The sequence below is a fragment of the Carassius auratus genome, chromosome 46 (genome assembly GCF_003368295.1).
Source record: "Carassius auratus strain Wakin chromosome 46, ASM336829v1, whole genome shotgun sequence".
Classification (NCBI taxonomy): domain Eukaryota; kingdom Metazoa; phylum Chordata; class Actinopteri; order Cypriniformes; family Cyprinidae; genus Carassius; species Carassius auratus.
In genome coordinates, this window is record NC_039288.1 from 4,632,398 (window position 1) to 4,658,771 (window position 26,374).

Here is a 26,374-nt window from a genome sequence, read left to right on the forward strand (position 1 = left end):
GCTTTCATATTCATATGTATTTATATGCAGAGCTGGGTAGATTCACTTACAAATTATAGTCCGTTACTGATTACAGACTGCATGATGAAAACTATAGTTAGTAACGTAATCCGTCACACTACATTTTAGGTAATGTAATCAGACTACTTCTTTTGATCTAACTTTATCACTTTGATTTAAATGGGACGAATTTCTACTATAATGATATACATTTTTTTTTTTAGAAAATAATATTTCTAAGATTAAAATTACGGATAATCAATAAACTTTGAATAATTTATTGCTATGGTGTAAATAATATGTAAGCATGCGATAATAAAGTAACCAATCTAATTACTTTTGATCTAATTTTGTCACATTGATTTAAATGGGACGATTTTGTACCATATTGATATAAAAATGCAAATAAAAGAAAATGTTACGTTCATTGTGATTTACAACATGACGTACATTAAACATTATATTAGCATTATATTATAAATATTTCCCAAACTGGGGATTCGTGAGTTTAATGAAAAGCAAATAATAAATAAAAATGTAAAATTAAGATAAATCATTAAAAAAAAAACATAAATCAAAATACTACAAAAGTTAAGTATTTTATTTGTTTACCTGCATGTCACGTGACCATTAACCGACATGATCAGAGAACCGTGAACATGCAAATATGTTACTGAATAATTACAATAGTTATTTTTAAATCTCAGGGGTTCTTAAAATCAATATATAAGGTGAAAGAAGTTCAGATGACAAAATAATTAGTGAATGCCTGCATTGCATGTGGAAAAACGTGAATTTGTGCACTGCATGTGAAAAAAGCCTTCCAAAGCTATAATGATACATGGTTAAATAACCCACTAACAAAAAGTGTTTCATCAGTAGTTGATGCAGTGTTGAAATATTGAGAAAACACTTTTAAAAACTGAAATTATTTTTGTAAATCCAGCGGTCAAATGCTGTGTGGCCTCTCAGCTTTCTGTGTAATTATATCCTTGACTTTGTGTGAAACTGGAGACTTTCTGAATGTATAGTGGTAGGCTATCTTGGAAAGAATATTTCAAAGATTAAAATTAAGGAGAATCAATAAATTATGAATAATTTATTGCTATTGTGTAAATATGTAAGCATATAATAAAAAAAAAAACTAGCTGTAATCTAATTATGAACATTTTCAGTTGGTTTATTTAAGCATCACCATCTTTGGAAGACTTCTGTCTTTCAAACATATTAAATTCAAGTGATTTCACAAAATTTTCACCGAATATATTTACCCACGAGATAAATTTTTAGTGTTTAATTTTGATTGATGATTTAGTTTAACATTTTCATGATTTAATTAATTATTAGCTTTCCTAAAAGTAATGCAAAAGTAGTCTGACTGACATTGTGGTCTACCCAGCTCTTGTTAATATATATATATATATATTTTAAAATGAAAAGATTGAATAACCGATGACAGATAAATTGAATGCCACATGACTGATGGCCGAATCAGTTACGAGCACCCAAAAAGGAAACAATAATATATGCATTAAATATAAGATAATGGACAACTCCGAAAAGAAAGGGATTTGAAACATTGAAAGATTCAGACAGCGTTTGCATGATAACATTTTAATGTGAGGCACTGTCGAGAGCTACGGTACGTCTTGCCTTTACAAAGGAATGGACACACTGGACGTCGAGAGCGGCAACTGTGTACAGTGGGGAATAAAACCGTAACATTGGTCCACATCCACATTTCTATAGCTTTACACTCAGACCAGCTGAGAAAGTGAATTAAGAATTTGTCTAGCCATTGAACAAGAGGACAATATCTCATATCGTCTCGGATGATAGTATGCAACATAAAAATACGTTTTCAGATTTGGGTGTAGGATACGCTACATACTACAACCAGTCAACACTTAAATAGCAATTAAAAGGGGATTAAAAGAACACTGAGAACTGTTGCTGTAAGAGGCCAACTCAATCAACTCAACACACAGGGAATATACAGGTAGTGGTTGTATTTTCAATAAAGCTTGCCTACTAACCGTGATGAATATTTGACACTCTTGCGATCACACTCGAGTGAAATTGTGAAAGTGCAAAGAGCTCTCTGCACTGACATCATCAATCTTCGAATGGTTTCCATTGGCTTGCCTCTGTCACATACGGCAGCAGAAATTAATAAATCCACTTCAGCTTCATGTAAATAAAGCTTTTTATACCTGAAATCAAAGTGGAAATGAGGAACTGTCGTGTATTCCCACGGAGAAATATCTTTCAGATTCAGAACGAATGTTAACAAAGGTAGATATTTATCTTAGAATGACAAATGAGTAACCGAATGCCATGGATTTAAAATACAGACAAACACACACTTGGTACAAAACAAAACACTTTGCTTATTTACAGATTAGACAGTCTCTCGGCAAATCCTTTGAGGGAGTTGTCAGGAAAAAAAAGTTCAAATGCTCCACTCCAGAAGGCAACAGGTCCCATCTATGGATTTTACAGACACAAGGCTATTGTATACAAAAACGTTTGGGAGCTAAGCTCAAACACAGCGGCTCTTCTTTGAGAAGAAGCATCAGTGTAGTAGGATTGTGTTTTTCTTCTTAAATGGTTCGTCCTGAAGCAGAGCCCAGAGCTTAGTGCTGTACTGTTCACGAACAGCCGAACGAGGACAGAGTTTTGAATGTTAGTCTGGCATGTCGATGCACAGTTTGGGCGGCGGCACAAAGTATTTGCCAGGACTTTGGGTGATCACCACACCCGTCTTCTTACGAAACATGGGAGGGATTTTAGGCACCTCGTGGATGGGTAATTCCTCGGACACCTCTGAGTCCTCGTGGTGCAGGTCATACGATATGTTGCCATATTCCCTCAGGAAGGGGAAGAGTTCAAGAAGAAACTGGCAGAAGTCTTTGCGAATGCCGAACCACCCTGATACAGAGGGAAAAATACAATACTGAGTCTTTTTTCTTTTTTTTGCATGATTTCTTTCCCTATTTAAAGCAAAAAAATGATTTTTGCTGTAGTGAATGACAAAATGGTTTGTTCTAATCATTGGTTAGAGGGAAACAAAATCTGTGGGATGACTTACACAGCAAAATTTGACACTTAAGGTATAGGGTTTGTGTAAATCACTACAAATAAGAAAAATAGTAGTGCAGCAAACACTGCATGTATTTCTTAGAAAGCTGAGCGTTATGAATCATTATAGACTATACTGGGAGGGTATCCAGTTTTGATTAATTATTTCTATATAAAAATTATTTGAAACATTTCTCGTCAAGCCATTATAATGAATGAGTAGCAAGAAGACCAATATGTTGTCGTTCAAAAGTTTGGGAAGTTTTTTAACAAAGTCTGGTGTTCTCATCAAGGCTGCATTTACTTGATCAAAAATACAGAAAAAAAGTTTTTTTTTTATTTTAGTTTACTTTTAAATATAATTTATTTCTGTGATCAAAGCTGTATTTTCAGCATCATAACTCTGGTCTTTAGTGTCACATGATTCTTCAGAAATCATAATAATATTCTGATTTATTATCAGTGATGGAGACTGTTGTGCTGTTTAATATATTTTTGGAACCCGTGATACTTCAGGACTCTTTGATGTTTAAAAAGTTACAACTTTTCAAAATAGAATTCTTTTCTAACAATACAAGTCTTTACTTTGATCACTTTTAACAATTTAAGCAATCCTTGTGGAGTAAAAGGATTCATTTATTTAAAAAAACTTTGTAGTGCACGATCCAAACTTAATTTTTTATAATTCATGAATAAAAATATTTTGTAACATGATATTGATGTACTGTACCATTTACATGGAAATGCAATGTCTGATTTTAAAATGGGTTTTAAAGGATGAATTTTGAGAGTTTACGTTTTCAGTCGATATATAACTTCTGATAATTTCTAAAATGTGATAAAGAAAAAGGCAACAAACAAGTCTTCTTTTTTAAACAAATGTCAAAACTCCAGTTATAATTTAGATTTTTGAGGGTGCACTCTTGTCATAAATTAATCGATTACTTTTTCTACATAATTTTTAGCAAAAAACACTGGTAAAATATATATTTGGGAGTCTTAGACCTTTCCAACGATATATAGTTTGTCAAGATTAGATTAGATTTAATTGAAATAGAGTGAAGTAAATGTAGGCGTCCCACAGAGTGGACGGGTGACAGTTAACAGGTTAAGCAGCATATTTTCAACATAGATAATAAATCAGCATATTAATGATTTCTGAAGATCATATGACACTGAAGACCGGAGTAATGCCAGATGAAAATTAAGCTCTGCATCACAGAAACATATTATATTTTAAAGTATATGAATATAGAAAACAATTATTTATGTTAGTGTAGTTAACGGACATCACGTACAGTGATTGCCTCCTTTCTGGCCAAACGTGGTCACCATCAGAGTCACCAGAGAAACCCAGAGAGGAACAAACACCGGGACGTAGTTGGAGTTGTAATGACCGTCCAGCTTGTGAACGAGAAGAATCTGAAAACAACACGAACACAAACAGTGATGAAAGTCAACCCTGTATCTATAAACGCTGAGCTCACAAAACAGATGCATGAGGGAACGAACACATTCTTCAAAGAATAGCTCACCCAAAACATTAAAAATGAAGGTTAACATCCATCCGACTGTGATTCCGAACAATTATTATATTGATTGTATTAACCAATTATAAACAAAACACTACTGAGTAAACTGTATCCGGTAAACTGGTACATTGCACGTAGCTCACATTGCATACGAATATATTTAAAGTTTTTGACTCTACTTAAGCATATAAACACCATATGTTTGCAGATATTTTAGAAATATGCGAAGGCAACATACTTGTTAATATGAAAACTAATGCTACATTCAGTTATTCTCCTTTGAAAATGTGCGTTTCAGCCCAGAATGTCGTTCTCTGTTTTGGTTTGTGAGACCGGCACAATGCCGTTTGACCCAAATGTATTTCAGCATCCCGGGTTGCCAGTTTGCAGAAAACACATCGTATTTCATTTCAGTCATCGTCAAGTGCGCTTGTTCTCGTTGGTGTCGTCAATCTGGAAATCAAGTCTGAGGAGAAGGGCCAGGTGAAAAAAAGCCTCTCCAATATTTTGAATTAGGACTGCAATACATAGTTCAACCACTACATCCAGCACCTTTAACTAAAATATTTATAATGATGAGAACTGCAACAGTAATGACAGATCTGGAACTACTTCAGAGCTGGGAGTTTCCTCAAAAATAATTAAGCATTAAAGAGGTGGTTGAATTGAAAACAGTTCAAACTAGACACTATTTGTGATCTCAGTAGCTGCTCTGGGTGGCATTTTCCAAAAGCATCATAAACGTATGGAGACCTTTGGTGTCAAGGCATGCTTTCTAATGAGATGCTACCTGATGAATATCTCGAGAAGCGACAATCTTGGTATTCTAAGTCTTGTAAGCTGTTTATTTTCTAAATTTACAGGGCAGCCAAACTGGTGACTTTAACGCAGACACAGCATTCTCAATTTCTGTTTCAGGAGTGTTATAGCCATATTTAAATAATGGAAATACATTTAGTGAAGTGGAGCTACTACTGCTCCTGTTGCACAACAAGAGATTGCTATATGGTATACAAATGCCATTTTAGACATTAGCAGGTCATTTAATGACCTTACATTAAACATTATTACAAAATTTGAATCTGAAATCTAAAATTAATTTGAAATCTAATTTTTTCTGTTTTGTAATATATCAAAGTTTGAAATACTGTGCCTACGGCAGACACTTTGCTCATGGTGAAAACACTAGAAAATAGCAGTATGTAAGATAATCATAAGTTGCTAGCAGATGTCATGTAATAATAACTAAGTAAAAATCATAATAGTTCTGATCAGATGGACTGTGATTGTGGTGATACTTTTTTTTTTTTTTTTAAGAAATTAATGCATTCATTAAGGATGCATTAAAATGATCACAAGTTTTCTTTTGCATTTTTAATTATTCAAAAAATGTATTACGGTTTCCACAAAAATAAGCAGCACAACTGCTTTCATTTTCAGTCACAATACATTTTCAACACTTATAATAATCAGAAATGTGTCTTGAGCAGTAAATCATCATATTATACTGATTTCTGAAGATCATGTGACACTGAAGACTGGAGGAATGATGCTGAAAAATCAACTGCACATCACAGAAATAAATTACAACTTAAAATATATACAAATAGAAAACAGTTACTTTAAACCCTTATATTTTTTTTTGTTTTTACTATATTTTTTAATTAAATAAATGCCAGCTCGGTGAGCAAAACTGACCCCAAAGTTTTGAATTATATATATATATATATATATATATATATATATATATATATATATATATATATATATATATATATATATATATATATATATATATATATATATATATAATGATTTATTTACTGATGTGCAAAAAAATAAAATAAATCCATGAATAAAAAAGTTATTAAACACTAGTTCTGTATATGTTTCTAGACTGGTTTAGCTTACTTCATGCATAAACACAATCAAGTAAAAAATGAACGCTGTTGGAATCAGACCTCAAAAGTAAGCAGGGGCACCACTATAGTCATCCAGCTGACGGCCATCGTGATGTGTGTTCGCCGTTGCTCTGCGATGACATCCATGGACCGCAGGAAGAGCACAGACCAGACAATGTAATACAGCACCACCAGACACAAGAAGGACATGAGGATCCACAGCGGCACACACACCACCTGGAACACACACACACACACACTGCTCTTACTCTCAGAACGAGACACAGAGATGATAACAGCAGAACTACAGGTGAAGTGAATCAGTGCAGCTGGCGTCCTTACCAACCACGGCCAGCTGATGATCTTATCCAGTCTCAAAGCGATGAAGATGAACTGAAGAATATTTACAGAGCACAGAATCTCCAGCTGATGAAACAACACGGAGTAAGAGTTTACAATCAGGTTGATTTCTTTCTTAGCTTAGAGAGATATGATTGGTATCATGTGGGTGAATGACACTGTGGGTCATACAAAATAAAAAATAAAAAACGAAAAGAAAGAAATAAGAAAACATTGTTCATAGAGCTGTGCGATATTGCAGAAATATGCGATACCTTGCTGAATAATGCAATATTTGATATGCAATGCGATATTGCTTAAAGTGTGTAAAATCAGTTAAAATGATATGTGGGTCACACTTTATTTTAGGGTCCAATTCTCACTATTAACTAACCATTAACTATGACTTTTGCCTCAATTAACTCCTTATCTGCTGCTTATTAATGGTTTATAAGGTAGTTTTTAAGTTTAGGGTATTGGGTAGGATTATGGATGTCATGCATTATATGTACTTTATAAGCACTAATAAACAGCCAATATGTTAATAATAGACATGCTAATAAGCAACTAGTTATTAGTGTGAATTGGACCCTATACTAAAGCGTTACCGATATTGTAAAGTATTTAAAAAAGAAAATTGTATAACCAATCTATGCTTCACATTTTTTCTTGGAAAAAATAAAGAGTCACTACAACTTCTGAAAGTGACCAGCAGTGTTTAGCATTACATAAAAAGTAATGTCACAAATCTGAAAATGTAATTTTAACATCAAAGTGAACACACAACGAAAGAAATTTAGGTAACTTGGTTTTCCGTTGTTTACTTAAAGTAAACTTTAATTACTTCTTCATATACCGGAGCAAAAACTATAGCCTAAGAAAGTTCAAACATGATTAAAAGGCAAGTGAAAAGAAAGAAAAAAAAAATACAGAATTAACAAGGATAAAATAAACAGTAGTATTCAGGTACAGAAATTTAATTAAGTGTAAAATAACATGGCATTGTGTTCAATGTATGAAATTAACTTTAGATTAATATCTGTGTTTTGTTGTTAGATTAACTTTCGTGACATTCAGCAGCACGTATTTATAGACTGCTATCTCTTTAAGACTGACTGCACTGCACTGCATCAGACTATCTGAGAGGATTCAGATATTGCATGCCGTTGCGATATATACATTAGCAATATTTCGATATATTATGCAGCCATAACTGTTTTAAGGTTAAAAAATTTTTTTTTTTAAATTGTGAAAATATTTTATATTTTGTTTCTTTACTATAATACAGAATTATAATAAAAAAGTCATTATTTTTGTTTTATATAAAACTTTCATATAAATGCAAAAAACTAATAAAAAGGTTTTCAAGCATCAAAACTAAAAGTTTAATAGAGGTTTAAATTTAAACATTTAAAAAAATAATGACTATAATGCATTTTTACTATGATTTACAGAAGACATCCACTAATATGTCATTTAGTGTAACAGCAGTTTACATACCAATAAATATTTTCAGTCTTAATTAGAAGCAGAATCTTTAGATCTATTTCAGGATCACAGTGCAGCCATTGAAATATTAATTAATTGTCACAGCTGATACCTCGAGCGATCGGTCGTGTCTGAATCCCCACACGCATGCCGCCACCGAGACAGGCGAGACGAAGAAGAGTGGCATGAAGACCAGGAGCCAGAAGTGTGAGCCCCGCTGCACACGGTCACACACCAGCACCTCGAAGGTGAGCAGGAGCAGGTGGATCCCCACAGCGATCAGCATGGCCTTAAACTCCACACACGTCTCACCCTCAGCCCTGAAGACAACAACTTACTGCATGAAGCACAAAATCACACTTCCTTAAAGAGACAGCTCACCCCAAAATGAAAATCCTGTTGTTATTTACTCACCGTCATGTTGTTCCAAACCTGTATGAGTTTTTTTCTTCAGCTGAACACAAACGAAGTCAACGGCTACTATCTACTCTTTGGAATCTCTTACAGGTTTGAAACAACATGAGAGTTAGTAAATGATGACAGAATTTTATTTTTTTTGGGGTGAACTATCCCTTTAAGTCATAAATGCAACATGATGTGGCATTCTCACAAAGACTACATCTATAGCTGGATAACGTTAAACAAATCATTACACATTTTGATTCGGTGTACACATAGCATATCAGGGACCTTTACTGTATTTACCTTCGTCTACTGTACAAAACATTTAAATGCAATGCAATGCAATACTATAATTGAGAGATTATTCATGCAGAATAAAGCATAAACCCTCATGTAATGTCTGGGGTCAGATTGACAACAGAGCAACTCTGACTTCTCTAAAAAATATGATAATTATATACTTTCTGACCTTTGCTAAATGCATTATACAAATTCATAAACATGCAAATCTTGTGTTTCAAAGTTTTAAAAATGCCTGTGTACATTTTCACCCCACCACATATTATTTTTTGGTGGAAAAAAATATAACATTATATGCAGAATATTTTTTTTTATAGTGTTTTACCTTTTGCTGATGAATCTCTCTCATGAGAGATTGCCTCTCAAGACAAAATATCGAAGAAGTAAATATCATTTATGCCTTGGCCGTACAGCATATGAAGGCCAATTTTTGTCCTTCACAGAGTTTCATATACCATTATCTACAAGGATGTGTTCACAAACACTGTGCACACATTTTTACAAGCATCTATCAAAAAATTATTATTGTTGGGTTTCCATATTATATGAGGACTTTCCATAGACATGCATTTTTTTCATTTATACATTTCCACACACAAAAATCCAAGCTGTTTTCCTCATAGGGACCAACTAAATGTCTCCACAATGTCAAACATTTCATGTTTCGTTTTACTGTCCTTGTGGGGACATTCATTCTCTGTCTAAAGAAAAATGACAACAAGATACACTGTGAGTGAGGTGTTAGGGCAATATTTGGATGATGATTTCAGAAACTGAGGACAAAATAATAATAATAATAATTACATAAATATATATATTGTCAATTTGAAAAATGCATTGATGTATTTAAATATTTAGGGTCAATTTGCACATAACAGGAGGGTTAATGCATGCAGTATAATAGGTACTAATTAACAGCCAATATTCTAGTAATATGCATATTAACAAGCAACTAGGTGATTCTGTTCCCCAGTCTAAACTGTTACCAAAGGTGTTTCACTTACAAGGTGTTTCAGTCAAGGTTTTTCAGCAGTTTTGATCATCTAAAGGCCTCTGCAATCCATGCATTAGATAAGATATGATACAGTAATAATAAGCAGCTTCATTAGAGACTCAATCCTACAAGCCACACACTCGTGATCTGATCATAAGCAGGACAGAGTTGTGTCTGACCTGTACTGTGGGTTGTGTGCCCAAACCCCGGTACCCACAGAAGCCCCGATGATGACCATGAGCTTCCAGAGCCAGATGGGCGCAAACACAGCCCAGTAGCTCCACTGGATGACACCATCCAGCCTCAGAGACAGCAGCACGGAGAAGAGCAGCAGACAGGCGTAGATCAGGAACTTACTGCAGGACCACAACAACAACAACAACACACACACACACACACACACATGCTGTCAGAACACGAGCTGGACACATCTGTCAAACCTACTTGCCTACTTCTGTCAGGATCACGAGACGGGCCTGACTGAGACACAGAACAACCATCCGCTCGCTTTACTGTTTAATGCCGCTAAACTGCGTGAAAACAAAAACAAAAGGCCTGCGCGGTGAACATTATCAGCTAACGTTAAGGTAACAGAGTGAATGGTAGCGCATTAAAAACAAAGCGCTGGGTTTCATCGTTCGCTAAAAAACACACAGTTCTTACCTAGGGTTGAAATCTTGAAAAACGCCTCGGAGATTCATAGTTTCTTCTTCAGACCATAGTTAGATGAAATGAGAAGGGAAGGCTCAAGGCTGGCTAACCGACTGGCGCTCGCTAGCGGACAGCTGGCGGACGCGACCAGACGCGGTGACGTCAGACGCACGCCGGACGGCGCTGTCTACTTTAGAGCTGATCGCGAAAACAAACGTTAGTTAATTCTTAGGTCAAATTTTGTTTGTTAATTCTAGGAGAAATTAATTTCTGCAATCTGATTTTAAAAAAAATGCAATCTTTGCATTATAAGGTTGCGTAACGAAGAGTCGTTTATACAGGTTTGTTGAAGAAATTAAATTAAAATGCAATTATTTTTAATCTCATCAGAAGGTGAAAATCAGAAAACACAGTTCAGGGCAGTACAGAACATATCTTGATCAAATAATTCACATTTCAGATTCAGACTCTACGACATCTGTCTGCTATATTATTATATCTTTACAATGAAGCTCATTATATAGAAAAAAATAACGTAAGCAGAAGATCAACATTTAGGAAGAATGTGTGTATAAAATCTATACTGGTTTATATATATATATATATATATATATATATATATATATATATATATATATACACACACACACACACACACACACACACACACACACACATATACAGTTGTGCACATACGTTTACAAATCTGTTGCAGAATATAACTTTAACAAAAGAGGGATCATGAAAATTGCTTTTTATTTTGAACAAGGTAATTCACATAATATGTGTTTATATACTCTACAAGACAAACAATAACTGAATCCATCTTTTTTTTAAACTGAGGACAATTAAGGGAATCATACCTAACAATTACAAAAGGTCAAAACATTTAGTAATATTCAAAACTTTTTGAAATGGATGATCGGTGTAAATTGTCCTTATTTTGTCTTCTGGTAAACATGTATGTATTTACTTCTGAAGTGCAGTACTAAATGAAAAAAAATATGATCTTTAGCCAAAATAAGAAAAATTTACACATCATCATCCTGTTCAAAATTTACTTTTGCTCTTAATGCATCCTGTTTCCTTCCTGGGCATCAGTAAATGTTTTGACCTTTGTACGAGTCCCTCAATTGTCCTCAGTTTGAAAAGATTGATCATAAAATCATCTTATGTGATTAACATTGTATGTAAAATTGGCAGTATTTTTTCAACTGTAGGAATGAGCCTAAACCACTTCACATACACCATTGTTAAAGTGCAAGGGTTACACTTCATATAAAACACCTTTTTGAAATCACAAGACTTTAATGTGTAAATCCAATAATTTACATAAAATAAAAAAGGCGGTTATGTGGGCTGGTACACGAGTAATGATAACATGAGTGAGTGAAGGATAGGCAATAAAAAGATCCTTTTAAACACACAAGCTAGATGAAAAACATTTTTAGCACATGAAAAGTCTATTTACATGAATATACACAAAAATATTTTTTAAATGAGTCACAGAATGTATGGTTACAATTGAAAGCGTGGTTACACACAATCATGAACTGTAAGAACAATCATCAGCTAATGCATTTTTTATTGAGCTTTCATATTATTATATTAGTGCACAAGCTCCAGCTGATTAGATGCGAAAGGTAAGACTCCGCTGACATAATACGCTATGCAGAGTGAGAGCAGAGCAATGACGAGGAGCAGCAAGAGCACTCGCCAGAAGCCAAGATCTTCCACAAACTCCTGCCATGTAGTGCGGAAGCTGGACAACACGCCATCGCTGTGATGCAGGTGTGGGTTGAGAAGAGAGTGGCTCTCCATGGCACTAATGAGCAAACACACTTATGAAGAACAATTCAAAGACAACTCCGCAAGGGGTAAAAAAAAGTTGGGATTGTATAAAACAGGTAATCATCTCACCTTTCATTCTCAGCCATGTGCATCTTCTCCAGACTCGAATGGGAGCTGCGGTTGAAGCCCTTCACTTCCTGTTCCTCCAGCCCCTCCAGCAGACGGAGCGCGTCCTTATTCACACCGCGTCTCTTGGCCAGCACCAGCGGAGTAGCTCCATTGTGATTACTGTTCAGATCAAAAAGCAGTAACATCAAGCGGTCAGATTTTTTGTGGTAGCTGTAATACTGGCCCTGTAACATGAGTACTGTTAGTCAGGGCTCTTCAAACCACAAAGAGGTGATAAGAGGTCAGCAGAAAAAGAAAGAGTAAAGAAAATGAGAAGAAATAAGTACAAAAACAATACTAAAATACAATAAATAAATGTTCAGCGTTTCTAGAATGTGATATTAGGCTTAAAGGCTGGCCAGAAATCCTGAGATCAGTACTTTCCAGTTCACGTTATTATTTTACACATTAAACCTCTATTTTATTTTTAAAATGTAAAAAAAAAAAAAAAACTCTGATGGTCACCAAGACTAGCTTACATTTGATCAAAAATACAGTACATTTTGTGAAATATTATTACATTTCAAATAACTGTTTCTATGTAAATATATATAAAACTGTAATTTATTTCTGTGATGCAGCGCTGATTTTTCAGCATCATTCCTCCAGTCTTCAGTGTCACATGATCTTCAGAAATCATTCTGATTTGCTGTTAAAGAAACATTTCTGATTATTATCAATGTCAAACACCGTTGTGTTAAAAAACAGCATTTATATGAAATTTTTTGTAACATCATAAATGTCTGTACAGTCCCTTTTGACCAATCTGCTGAAAATAAATATTAATTTCTTAAAAAAAACGGTAGTGTTTTTCAAATATCTATCTACATTTATATTTTATGTGATGATTGTATTTTGGGGTCTGTGCCACTGAAAAGTTTGCCAGCCACTGCAAAATTCCCATACATCCATCTGTAATTTCATAGTTTTGATTTTTCTAAAATGTGTATCTAACTTAATAAGATATACGTAATTTTTGACTTGTAATGCATCTTGGAATAGCGTGTGAATGCCATGGTTTATGAGTATGGTAATTCAGTATCATTATTTACAGTGTTGGGGGCAAAGCATTACAAGTAACACGAGTTACGTAATCAGATTACCTTTTTCAAGTTACTAGTAAAGTAACATATTACTTTTTAATTTAGAGAATATATGTATTACTTTTTCAAATAAGTAACGCAAGTTACTTTTTCGCAATTTATTGATTGACAGCTCTCCTGTCTCAATGTTGACAGAAATCCGTAAATGCAATTCTAAAATAAATGTAAATATTCATTAGTTCATCTCACTCAGAAAAAAACAAAACAAAAAAAAACGAACAAGTTTTCAGTATTCCTCAAAATGAATAAAAATAATGCAACTCAGAATATGATGCAAACCTGCAATGGTTAAATGTTAAACAACACAAATATATTTTATGTATTTCATCCCATTCTATAAACCAATGTCTTTGCATCTGACCTTCGATGATCCAGTTCAACTGTACTAATGAGCAAAAATTACTTTGAGAAACATTTGTGTGTCTTTTTTTTATTGCTGAAGTGTGTTGACATGTCTTCTCCTGCATTCTACTGTTCGGAAATAAATTTACTTTCCCTTCAGCCTGAAGCGTATTCATTTCACTTTTGGTGTGAAAAGGCTTTTATATTTGCCAAAACTTTTTTACTTTAAAAACAAACAGACAAACCCTGTCCAGATTTAAAAAGTAACGCGAAAGTAATGTAACGCATTACTTTCCATGAAAAGTAACTAAGTAACAGAATTAGATACTTTTTTATGGCGTAACGCAATATTGTAATGCATTACTTTCCATGAAAAGTAACTAAGTATCGGAATTAGTTACTTTTTTATGGCATAACACAATATTGTAATGCATTACTTTCCATGAAAAGTAACGGAATTAGTTACTTTTTTTGGCGTAACCAATATTGTAATGCATTACTTTCCATGAAAAGTAACTAAGTATCGGAATTAGTTACTTTTTTATGGCATAACACAATATTGTAATGCATTACTTTCCATGAAAAGTAACTAAGTAACAGAATTAGTTACTTTTTTTGGTGTAGTGCAATATTGTAATGCATTACTTTCCATGAAAAGTAACTAAGTAATGGAATTAATTACTATTTTACGGCGTAACGCAATATTGTAATGCATTACTTTCCATGAAAAGTAACTAAGTAACGGAATTAGTTACTTTTTTTTGGTGTAGTGCAATATTGTAATGCATTACTTTCTATGAAAAGTAACTAAGTAACGGAATTAGTTACTTTTTTTTGGTGTAGTGCAATATTGTAATGCATTATTTTCCATGAAAAGTAACTAAGTAATGGAATTAATTACTATTTTACGGCGTAACGCAATATTGTAATGCATTACTTTCCATGAAAAGTAACTAAGTAATGGAATTAGTTACTTTCTTAAGGTGTAACGCAATATTGTAATGCATTACTTTCCATGAAAAGTAAATAAGTAATGGAATTAGTTACTTTTTTACGGCATAATGCAATATTGTAATACATTAGTTTCAAAGAAAAGTAACCAAGTAACGGAATTAGTTACTTTTCTATGGTGTAACGCAATATTGCAATGCATTACTTTCCATGAAAAGTAACTAAGTAACAGAATTAGTTACGTTTTTATGGCGTAACGCATTACTTTTAAAGTAACCTTCCCCAACACTGATTACTTCTAGTCACTGTACCATGGCACCAATCACGAGATCATGAAGACACTGACCAGATGTCAATCTTGAGGCCGTTGGACACCAGGAACTGGATGGTGTCAACATGCCCACACATGTGCAGTGCCGTGTTGCCCTGCGAATCAGTGGCCAACAGATCAGCACCGAACTTATGCAGCAGAGAGCAGATCTCCACGTTTCCCCGAGCGGCAGCCAGATGCAGTCCGGTGCGTCCGCGGCAGTCCCGGGTGTTGGGGTCGAATCCAGACTCCAGGAGCCGTTTGGTGTGAGCGAGATCCCCGTCGATACAGGCCTGCAGCAGAGGCACCGTGGTCTGCAGGGAGTCACTGATGAACACGTAGGACATTCTGCACCTGATATCTGAGATCTGGAGATAAAAAACACATTTGGAACAGCTGACATGACACATCAGAATGCTATATTAAAAAAACTACTTCTTTAATATCTTTAGAATCATTGTGCAGTTATAATGACCCCCCAAATTAATAGAAAATCTGTATTTTTACAAATTCATTTTTTTCACAACACACCACATTAACTGTAAACAGCTGCTTAAAGGGCTAAAAAACTGTTATCACTGCATCTAAAGTAGCCTACTCCTCAAATCTCTGTTAGTATGTATTTATGAAAAATGCTTTATGCACCACCAACCATAGGTTAAAGCTTCAAAAACTGTAAACGTTCATTAAATAAAGGTTATTATGCTGGAATATCATTTACATGACAGCTAAACTTAACGAATTATTACTAGCTAGCGGATTAGCTTGGTCAATCAACAAAACACACGACTGTAAACAATAACACCATCTAATAACTTTCTTTATAATACTCCAGAATGTTAATCAATACCTCGGAGTGATATCTTGAAAGTATCTTAAAAAAACCCGCTGCTTTCCCAGGCTCTATTGTGGGAAAATAAATATGAAATGACGTACAAATATGGAGGGTCAAGCTTTAGTGCATGTTATGATGAAAAAGAAAATCTGACTTCCGCGTTTCAGCTACAAAATCTGGTTAGTGTAGTTTTTCTGGCGCTGTTGACTATTAGAGCGACTCAGAGATGGACTGCGTTACCCACAATGCACCGCGGTGTATTTGTATTCCGATGACGGCCGAGAATGGAGGCAGGTAAGGACTTTATGGTTAAAAATACGAAATTGATCAGCGATTTATAGATTCGTTCGGCTGACAACGTTCAGATGATGTTTTGTGTTAGAAAAGCGTCGATGTGAGGAAAAAAGTCTAATGATTCATAAATTTCATAACTGAGTTTCAAGTTTTCTCATTGTTCTACAGTGGCCTGTGCATCTCTCTTTTGTAAATAAAGACACATCGTTAGTCTGCTTCACGAGTTAATACTCTTTATGTTATCACTGGCACTAACACAAAAAAGAAATGACCATTTTTGTGGACTTATACTATGTTATGTACCATGGAATTCAAGTTACACAGTAAATACATGGAATATAAATATGTCATTTTGTTATATGCAAGAGCCATGGTATTAGCTTCTGAGGCCATCCCAGTGTTGTTGTGGGAGATGTTTATGTCAGAAGTACCTCAGCTAATCTTCCTAATTCTGAAGTGCTGCTCTGTGTTGTTTAATCAGGATTTGACAGTGACTATCTCACAACACTAACGTGTCACCAATTACTCCAGTTCTAGCCAAGTATGAGAATCAAATCAATGTATTCTCCGAGTTCCTGGAAGACCTGCCGGATGTAGACGAGCCAGTGTGGATCTTGGGAGCATGTTATGATCTTAAAACAAGTAAGACAGGCCACATGTCGTGGCATTTTGCTTCCAGAATGAATTAACTGTATCAACACATTCGCTCTTATTAAATTGAATTTTGCATAAATGCATCTGGATCGTCGTCTTCCAGAGAAACCAGAGCTGCTCTCGGATGTGCACTCACGACTGTGGTTCACATATAGGAAGAAGTTTTCTCCCATAGGTAAGTCAAAGGGAAACTAGTATGACTAAATGGACTGGAGCTGATTCAGTCTTGATTGGAGGATGCTTGGTGTCTGTGGTTTGCAGGAGGAACAGGCCCTTCATCAGACGCAGGATGGGGCTGCATGCTCCGCTGTGGACAGATGATCCTCGCGCAGGCTTTGGTCTGCAGGCATCTCGGTCGAGGTAAACAATGTGAACGCTTCTTATCGATATAACAAGTGTGTGCAAAAGCTGCTACCATACTGCTCATACAATACTACACTGAATTCACTAATGTACCTAACAAGTGTTATTGTTGACATAGAAATCCAAACCAAGAAGCAGGGTTCCTATGACTTTTTTGAGCCAACGTATCGTTTAATAAATGTGAAAAAATATGTCTATATTCCAAGCTACTTTAGAATTTGGAACATCGTCATCTATATCAGAAAGGAATGAATTGACGTCTTTATTAACGGCAATTTTTTTTTTTAAAACATTCTTTAAAGAAGGGTTTCCTCAGAAGTTGAATAGACAGAGTAGATAATCAGATTAAAGAGATAGTTCACCTTCAGGTGCTGGTCCCCCATTGCCTTGCATAGTGTTTTTTTTTTCCATACTATGGAAGTCACAGGGGACCAGCACCTGAAGGTGAACTATCCCTTTAAATAGCACAGCCAAACTATGTTGTGTGCCATGAAGGTTGACTTTTATTTGCCAGGGTCTACAAATGCAGTTCTCGCTAAATATATATTTGCAGATATTTAGGAAACATGTTAAGTTTGCATATTTAATTGCTCTCGCTCTTTTTGCGTGTCCAGCAGTATTACTTACTGCAGCTTTGAAGTGCTCTGCTTCTCTGTGTGTCGTAGACTGGAGATGGGATCCAGAGAAACGTCAGCCCAAAGAGTATCATCGCATCTTGCACTGCTTTTTAGACAAGAAGGATAGCTGCTACTCTATACATCAGATGGGTAAAGCATATAATGTGTTTGTGTGATTGTATTGTGATCGTTATTATTGGTCCAGCCCTCTCAATGTTCATTGCATATGGGTTTTTTTAACCGTTAGTTCACAGCAAGTGCACATCATTGCATTGTCCATCTGAAAGTGTGTGTGTGTGTGTGTGTTTGTGTGTTTAGCTCAGATGGGCGTTGGAGAGGGCAAGTCTGTCGGAGAATGGTATGGACCGAACACGGTGGCACAAGTACTAAAGCAAGTCTCATTTTTCTTTAAGAATGATATCTTAAAAAGAATATTTTGTTGTTGGACACATTTGTCTCAAATCCAATTTGTGACCAAATCTGATGGTCTGTCTTTAAAATAAATAATAAAATAAAATAAAAGCATTTCTTTTTCAAATCTTAACTGAGAGAGAGAGAAAAAACGAGCAGGAGTATACAGTACACATGACATTTTCTGCAGTTTCTTTCAGCTTTATTTTTTAAAGGAATAGTTTACCCTTAACATTTTGGTTGAACTAACAGGAAGTGTCTGTTTTCTTTCAGGAAGCTTGCTCTGTTTGATGACTGGAATACTTTAGCTGTGTATGTGTCAATGGACAACACCGTTGTTATTGAAGACATCAGTAAGTGTCTTTTTTCGATTAGTCATTTCAAGTCACATTTATTTAGATTTGTTTCAAAGCAGCTTTACAATAACAAACAGGAAAATAACAGTGTTAATATTCTTCAGTTATGAAACCGCTTCAGTTGAGCTTTTAATAGGTTAATTTGATGGTAAATGTAGTAGATTTTGAGAAATAAATTGAGTGGAACACAATACGTCAATATGGTCTCAAAATATAAATGTTTTGTATTAGCTTCAAAACACTCCAAAATACAACTTCCAACAAATCTCACTTTTTAATTAATTTTAAAAGACTTAAATTGTTTACATTACATTGTTTTTATTTTGTTTTCAGTGCAAATGTCTAAAGAATTTGAAATCAACATACATTTACTTGAAAAATGCATAAGAACTAATTTCTGTCAATGGGCTCAGAAAAATCGACTTAATTCAAAGGGAAAACAAGTTTTCATTGTGCATTCACAGATATTTGTTCTTGTTTTTAGCATCTATTTGCATCTCAAGTAAATGTATCTTGATTTAAGGATGTAAGATATTTGTATGGAAAACAAAACAAAAATACTAAGAAAGATATTCATTTTAAGTTTTTTTTTAAGTGCATGCAGCATTTAGTAAGACTTTCTTAGGCCTTAATTTGAGGAAGAATGCATTACTGAACATTAAGTGTCTTTTAAGCCTTGGGAGAAAGTTCCCCATGTCCTTCATTCAGTCGAAGAAATGAATAATCTTCTTCTTTCTCACTTCTTCTAACCTTCTTGGGTTCTCACCTCTTTCCTCTGGACCAGAGAAACAGTGTAAGCAGCACAGGGCTGGTCCCTGTGGCCGAGGAGAAGAGACAGTATCGGGTCAGAGCTGTTTAGAGGCACTTCACCTTCAGTCCCAAAAGCCCCTGGACTGGAGGCCGCTGCTGCTGGTCATCCCTCTTCGAATGGGCATCAACACCATCAACCCCGTCTACATTCAGGCCTTCAAAGTACCACACTTTTCTTTGACTGAAGACTCTATTATCTTTCTTTCTTGGGTAGTTTTCCATTTATCAAACACACACACACACACATGTTGAATCTTCTTTTACTAGGAGTGTTTTAAGATGCCTCAGTCATGTGGTGTTTTGGGAGGAAAGCCCAACCTGGCCTATTATTTTATTGGATATATCGGTGAGTCTTCTCTTTCTGATTGGTTGGCGCTGTATTATACTAAATAGCATGCTCAATACATATGCATGATCCAATATGCTCTTCATTGAAAATCGAAGGAATCGGATCAATGCTTTATCTTTTTACTTTTTCAGATGATGAGTTGATCTATCTGGACCCTCACACCACGCAGCAGGCCGTGGACACTGAATCAGGCAGTGCTGTGGACGACCAGAGCTATCACTGTCAGAGGACCCCACACCGCATGAAAATCACTAGCCTGGATCCGTCTGTCGCGCTGGTGAGAGATCAAACCATGTCAATGCCAAAAGAGAAGTTCATTCGCCACTGGCGCGCTATTCTAAATCACTTGGCAGCACTAGAATATACACTGCCTGGCCAAAAAAAAGTCAAAGTTAAATAAGCAAATATTCCTGTGTTCCTGTGGCTTTAGTGGTAGAGCATTGAGTTAGCAGCACAAAAGGTTGTGGGTTCAATTCCCAAGGAACAAAAAATATATATTCTGAATGCACTGTTAGTCGCTTTGGATAAAAGTGTCTGCTAAATGCATGAATGTAAATGTTAGTACTTTTGTTATCATTATTGCAGTTATTGATATGTTCATGATGTTGTATGTTTGGAAACTCTAAGGGACCCTTCACACAGAATGTATTTTTCCATTCCCATGCACTACTTTTCCATAGTTTTTCTGTGTAAACATGCACTAGATGAATGTGTATGACTGTTGTGCTCGTGTCTTGAGCAGCATCTCACACGATTTTAAAAGGTGCAATAGTAGACTTTGGAAAATGGTAACATTAACCCGATAGCACTGAACGTGAACATCCCATCCTCCCAAAGCCACGCCCCCTGAAACACATTCATATACCACAGACAACATTACTACATGTAGTCCGCTACATCAGCGCTTCCCAATTCCAGTCCATCTTCCGAAGTGAAGTAAACCCCTGTAGGGATAGCAATGAACACTGTGTAGGGATCATGTCGATCGGAACACAGTTAATTCACAAAGCTCACTTCTAACGAGTTGTCAATCTGAATCAGGTGTGTAAGCAATGGCTCGTTTCCACTGAGCGGTACGGTCCGGTACGATACTTTTTTTCATCAGTATGTACATCAGTGTACACACCCGAAAAATAACAAACAGGCAAAACACATAAAAAATGTCCCGTTTTTGGCTGAAAAGGTTGTCGTGTAAATGGCCCCTTACACACAGTGTCAGTTCCAAAACAGTGGACCAATCAGAAGAGCCCAGAGGCGGGGCAAGCACAGTAGCAACTTTCTTATTTGACTGCAACTTGTCGTAGGAACCGTTCCTGAATGCTGTGTCTCGCATTTAGACACCGATGCATTCTGTGTGAACGGCCACTAACTGATGCTTTGTCAGAAGACATACCCATGGACTTATTCCAGAAGTAATAAAAAAAAAAAACCTTGCAAAATGTTCATCCATTGAAAATAAACCCAAGCTTTCTGTTTTTTACTTCTCGTGATGGCATATCACTTTAGACCATTTCACTTCTCAACGAAAATAGAATGATTGAATGCATTCAGGGTTTAATTTCATGGATCAGTAAAGGTGAATGTTTGTCCCTAGGGCTTTTTCTGCAAGAGTGAGGAGGACTTCGACAGCTGGTGTGATCTGGTTCAGCAGGTTAGACCCTCACATGCATGCAGAACGATCGAGAACACGATTTACCAACTTACTTTCCATACAGTTTTAACTTGCTGTCATTATTTCGCTCTGACTTTTAGGAGCTCCTCAAGAAAAGAAATTTGCGGATGTTCGAGCTGGTGGAGAAACACCCGTCTCATTGGCCTCCGTTCGTTCCTCCCACCAAACCAGAGGTGCAGACCACAGGAGCAGGTACTGAGGATAAGAGCCGAGGCATTGTGTGCTAGGATTTTAGTTATAATGCATTATCAGGATATTCTTAATGCATGCATAATACTTAAAAAAAACTAATGTTATGTGTTATGAATAATCGTAAAGGCAGTTATAACACATTACAATAAGAGTACAACAATGAACACATTCTATACAGGTTACAATGGATAATAGTTCCCATAGTTATAATGTATACAAGTCTCATATCTTGAAGCGTCATATTATTTTAACTTTTACTTTAAAGGAATACTTCACCCAAAAATGAAGAATTGTTGAAAATGTGCTCACCCTCAAGATGTAGATGAATTTGTTTCTTCATCAGATTTGGAGAAATGTAGCATTGCATCCCTTGCTCTGCAGTGAATGGGTGCCGTCAGAATGAAAGGCCAAACAGCTGATAAAAACATTAAAGTAATCCACACCACTCCAGTCCATCAGTCAACATCTTATGAAGAAACAAATCCATCATTAAGATGTTTTTAACTTCAAACCATTGCTAAAATACGAGTCCGTAATCCATGATAACATTTCCTCCAGTGGAAAAGTCCATGTGATCCTCACATCAAAATCACACACACATTTTGTTTAGAGCTGTTTTGGCTTATAAACGGTTCTCGATCTGTGCAGATTTCACTCCTGATTCAGACCACACCACTTTTTCACTGGAGGAAGCGTTATTATGCAGAGAGGACTCAAATTTTAGCAACCGTTTGAAGTTAAAAATGTCTTGATGCATTTATTTCTTACAAACACAGTTTGTTTCTTAACTGTTTCGACTGGAGTGGTGTGGATTAAGGGTTTTTCTAAGAAATTGTGTGTACATTATAGTACATAAAGAATGCATAACAAATACAGGCTTGATAGAAATCTGATAATACCCTAAATACCATTGCTCTTTCTTCTAGAGTTCATCGAGTCCCCAGACAAGCTTTTTGAGTCAGAAGAGGAGTTTGAGATCCTAAATGTGTGACGGATGATGAGATGTCAGTAGCCTTCCTCTGCTCCACACCGCACAAGTGCCTCCGATCAACACCAAGCACACGCTTCCCATACGCAAAAACACCAGAAGCACAGAAGTGAGCTCCTTCTGTGGTGGACAGGAACATAACAAGCCAAGGATCCCGTAGATACTTCGTGCAATGCTTGGCCTCATTCAGAGGTCGTGTAGGAGACTTTTAACTATGGAAACAAACCGAGAACTCGATGAGTTTGCATGAAGTTCATCGTACTGTATCATGGAGTGGTGAAGGCTTTCATGAGGATTATATCTTTACAACCTCAACACACACTACCTCCTGACGGGGGGAGATGGATAGTATGCAGACATCTTTAATTCAGTGTTATTCAAGGAAAAAAAAAAGTGCCTCTCTTTTTGACATATATATGTTTCTGACTGGTAAAGGGGATGTTCCTTTCCTTAATACAGTGGGTTAATTATTTCACCCACCTCTGCACATCTGTAAATATGGCTTCAAATGATGATATTTAAATAAGTTTAGTGCAATTATGATTGGTCACTTTTTAAATAAATAAATAAACTGTATAGCTACCTAATTACAAGTTCCTATCATTTATTGGTGACAATATTGTCCCTTTCATGTCCACACTTCCTTGGTATGGTTATAAAAGATGATAAATCTAACCAAGACTCTCCTTTGGTTTAAGCGTGAATTGAAATTATGTAATGTGATATTAATAAGTAACTTATTCAAAGAAATACAGATATATATATACACTGCCTATAAACTGTTATACACATAACTTTTGTGTCAGTAAGACTTTAGATTTTTTCAATTTATTCAGCATGTACAGTATTGTTCAAAATAATAGCAGTACAATGTGACTAACCAGAATAATCAAGGTTTTTAGTATATTTTTTATTGCTACGTGGCAAACAAGTTACCAGTAGGTTCAGTAGATTGTCAGAAAACAAACAAGACCCAGCATTCATGATATGCACGCTCTTAAGGCTGTGCAATTGGGCAATTAGTTGAAAGGGGTGTGTTAAAAAAAATAGCAGTGTCTACCTTTGATTGTTCAAACTCAAAACTATTTTGTACAAACATTTTTTTTTCTTCTGGGATTTAGCAATCCTGTGAATCACTAAACTAATATTTAGTTGTATGACCACAGTTTTTTAAAACTGCTTGACATCTGTGTGGCATGGAGTCAACCAACTTGTGGCACCTCTCAGCTGTTATTCCACTCCATGATTCTTTAACAACATTCCACAATTCATTCACATTTCTTGGTTTTGCTTCAGAAACAGCATTTTTGATATCACCCCACAAGTTCTCAATTGGATTAAGGACTGGAGATTGGGCTGGCCACTCCATAACATTAATTTTGTTGGTTTGGAACCAAGACTTTGCCCGTTTACTAGTGTGTTTTGGGTCATTGTCTTGTTGAAACAACCATTTCAAGGGCATGTCCTCTTCAGCATAGGGCAACATGACCTCTTCAAGTATTTTAACATATGCAAACTGATCCATGATCCCTGGTATGCGATAAATAGGCCCAACACCATAGTAGGAGAAACATGCCCATATCATGATGCTTGCACCTCCATGCTTCACTGTCTTCACTGTGTACTGTGGCTTGAATTCAGAGTTTGGGGGTCGTCTCACAAACTGCCTGTGGCCCTTGGACCCAAAAAGAACAGTTTTACTCTCATCAGTCCACAAAATGTTCCTCCATTTCTCTTTAAGCCAGTTGATGTGTTCTTTGGCAAATTGTAACCTCTTCTGCACATGCCTTTTTTTTAACAGAGGGACTTTGCGGGGGATTCTTGAAAATAGATTAGCTTCACACAGACGTCTTCTAACTGTCACAGTACTTACAGGTAACTCCAGACTGTCTTTGATCATCCTGGAGGTGATCATTGGCTGAGCCTTTGCCATTCTGGTTATTCTTCTATCCATTTTGATGGTTGTCTTCCGTTTTCTTCCACGTCTCTCTGGTTTTGCTCTCCATTTTAAGGCATTGGAGATCATTTTAGCTGAACAGCCTATCATTTTTTGCACCTCTTTATAGGTTTTCCCCTCTCTAATCAACTTTTTAATCAAAGTACGCTGTTCTTCTGAACAATGTCTTGAACGACCCATTTTCCTCAGCTTTCAAATGCATGTTCAACAAGTGTTGGCTTCATCCTTAAATAGGGGCCACCTGATTCACACCTGTTTCTTCACAAAATTGATGACCTCAGTGATTGAATGCCACACTGCTATATTTTTGAACACACCCCTTTCAACTAATTCAACTAATTGCCCAATTGCACAGCCTTAAGAGCGTGCATATCATGAATGCTGGGTCTCATTTGTTTTCTGAGAATCTACTGAACCTACTGGTAACTTGTTTGCCACGTAGCAATAAAAAAATATACGAAAAACCTTGATTATTCTGGTTAGTCACATTGTACTGCTATTATTTTGAACAATACTGTATGCTTTAAATTTGGAAAAATATATATATTAATTTGGGTTACAAAAGATTTAAATTTAAAATAAATTCTGTTTCTATTTATTGAAAAATCCTGATAAAAATTGTATCAGTTTCCACAAAAATATTTTAAACATTGAAAATGATCAGAAGTGTTTTTAGTATATCAGAATGATTTCTGAAGATCATGTGACACTGAAGACTGGAGGAATGATACTGAAAATACAGCTTTGATCACGGAAATAAATTATATTTGAACAGATATTCAAATATAAAACAGTTGTTTTAATTTGTAATAATATTTCACAAAAAATGATACTGTATTTTGGATTAAATAAAAGCTTTGATGAGCATAAGAAACATAAAAAAAAACGTACCAACCCCAAACATTTGAACGGTAGTACATCTTTGTGTTTTATTTTTTTGTAATTCAGGGAATGTAACTTTACTTACTAATAGATTATATATAATATGTATCTATAAAATTACCCTCCTCATTTTTTATGGACATAGTTTTTGAATAGGTGGGATGTATATATCCCATCAATGGATAATTGTTGCTTAACTGTAAATATAGTCTTTTTGGCCATGTCCACAGCAATGTTGCATCACACTAGACATGAGAAATCACAAGCACATGACTCAGTCAGGGATACCTTGGCACTTTTTTATTGCAATAGCTCTATTACAAGCAAAACCCAATCTAATAAATATACACAAAAAAAAAACTAAATATAAAAATGCAGAAGTGACCAAATAAAAACAAAAAAAATCTCAAACACCCTCATCCTTGAAACCAAGCGAGGTGCTGTGTAGCGTGTTGGCGAGAGAAGGGATATCAAAAATTACAATATTTACAAAAGGAAGACGGCGCTGATAATGGTCTGCTTTAGTCGTTATTATCAACATGATGTTTCAACCCAATCACAAGCTTTCAGCGTAAGTGAGTACTGACCAAATGAACAGTGAGTTGACACAGACTTTGCCCATCTCAGATATTTCTTTAGTC

At 35.6% G+C, this 26,374-nt stretch overlaps 3 protein-coding genes across 4 annotated transcripts; 1 reads left to right on the forward strand and 2 right to left on the reverse strand.

Moving 5' to 3' along the window:
* Positions 1-1,598: 1,598 nt before the first annotated feature.
* Positions 1,599-10,846, reverse strand: LOC113063903 (transmembrane protein 185-like). 2 transcript variants are annotated; one of them, XM_026234323.1, is made up of 7 exons: positions 10,701-10,846; positions 10,217-10,393; positions 8,454-8,661; positions 6,857-6,940; positions 6,575-6,751; positions 4,380-4,503; positions 1,599-2,931 (listed from the first exon to the last, which is right to left on the reverse strand). In XM_026234323.1, exons 1-7 carry the CDS (start codon positions 10,736-10,738, stop codon positions 2,687-2,689), a joined length of 1,053 nt encoding a protein of 350 aa, XP_026090108.1. In that variant the 5' UTR covers positions 10,739-10,846; the 3' UTR covers positions 1,599-2,686. The 2 variants fall into 2 exon arrangements, with proteins under 2 accessions (XP_026090108.1, XP_026090109.1); XM_026234324.1 differs by having other exon boundaries at positions 10,217-10,567; positions 10,701-10,834.
* A 581-nt stretch (positions 10,847-11,427) lies between these two features.
* LOC113063905 (ankyrin repeat domain-containing protein 46) lies at positions 11,428-16,325 on the reverse strand. The gene is made up of 4 exons (XM_026234326.1): positions 16,204-16,325; positions 15,390-15,721; positions 12,609-12,767; positions 11,428-12,513 (listed from the first exon to the last, which is right to left on the reverse strand). Exons 2-4 carry the CDS (start codon positions 15,698-15,700, stop codon positions 12,297-12,299), a joined length of 687 nt encoding a protein of 228 aa, XP_026090111.1. The 5' UTR covers positions 15,701-15,721; positions 16,204-16,325; the 3' UTR covers positions 11,428-12,296.
* Positions 16,326-16,384: 59 nt separating this feature from the next.
* LOC113063904 (cysteine protease ATG4A-like) lies at positions 16,385-23,317 on the forward strand. Its single transcript, XM_026234325.1, has 13 exons — positions 16,385-16,482; positions 17,014-17,124; positions 17,240-17,311; positions 17,398-17,496; positions 18,165-18,266; positions 18,435-18,507; positions 18,801-18,880; positions 19,668-19,855; positions 19,961-20,039; positions 20,174-20,319; positions 21,637-21,693; positions 21,795-21,906; positions 22,833-23,317. Exons 1-13 carry the CDS (start codon positions 16,473-16,475, stop codon positions 22,895-22,897), a joined length of 1,194 nt encoding a protein of 397 aa, XP_026090110.1. The 5' UTR covers positions 16,385-16,472; the 3' UTR covers positions 22,898-23,317.
* Positions 23,318-26,374: the final 3,057 nt, after the last annotated feature.

What these genes read in the sequence shown, in the direction of transcription:
- LOC113063903 (XM_026234323.1), bottom strand. Translation starts at nt 10,738, where the DNA reads ATGAATCTCCGAGGCGTTTTTCAAGATTTCAACCCTAG. An exon ending in GACACGACCGATCGCTCGAG is followed by an intron (nt 6,941 to 8,453) that starts GTATCAGCTGTG and finishes TTGTTTCATCAG; the next exon opens with CTGGAGATTCTGTGCTCTGT. An exon ending in CCAGAAAGGAGGCAATCACT is followed by an intron (nt 2,932 to 4,379) that starts GTACGTGATGTC and finishes CCTCTGTATCAG; the next exon opens with GGTGGTTCGGCATTCGCAAA.
- LOC113063905 (XM_026234326.1), bottom strand. Translation starts at nt 15,700, where the DNA reads ATGTCCTACGTGTTCATCAGTGACTCCCTGCAGACCACGGTGCCTCTG. An exon ending in GGCCTCAAGATTGACATCTG is followed by an intron (nt 12,768 to 15,389) that starts GTCAGTGTCTTC and finishes TGATCTGAACAG; the next exon opens with TAATCACAATGGAGCTACTC. An exon ending in CACATGGCTGAGAATGAAAG is followed by an intron (nt 12,514 to 12,608) that starts GTGAGATGATTA and finishes TTTGCTCATTAG; the next exon opens with TGCCATGGAGAGCCACTCTC.
- LOC113063904 (XM_026234325.1), top strand. An exon ending in TGGATCCGTCTGTCGCGCTG is followed by an intron (nt 20,320 to 21,636) that starts GTGAGAGATCAA and finishes GTTTGTCCCTAG; the next exon opens with GGCTTTTTCTGCAAGAGTGA. An exon ending in GGTGTGATCTGGTTCAGCAG is followed by an intron (nt 21,694 to 21,794) that starts GTTAGACCCTCA and finishes TCTGACTTTTAG; the next exon opens with GAGCTCCTCAAGAAAAGAAA.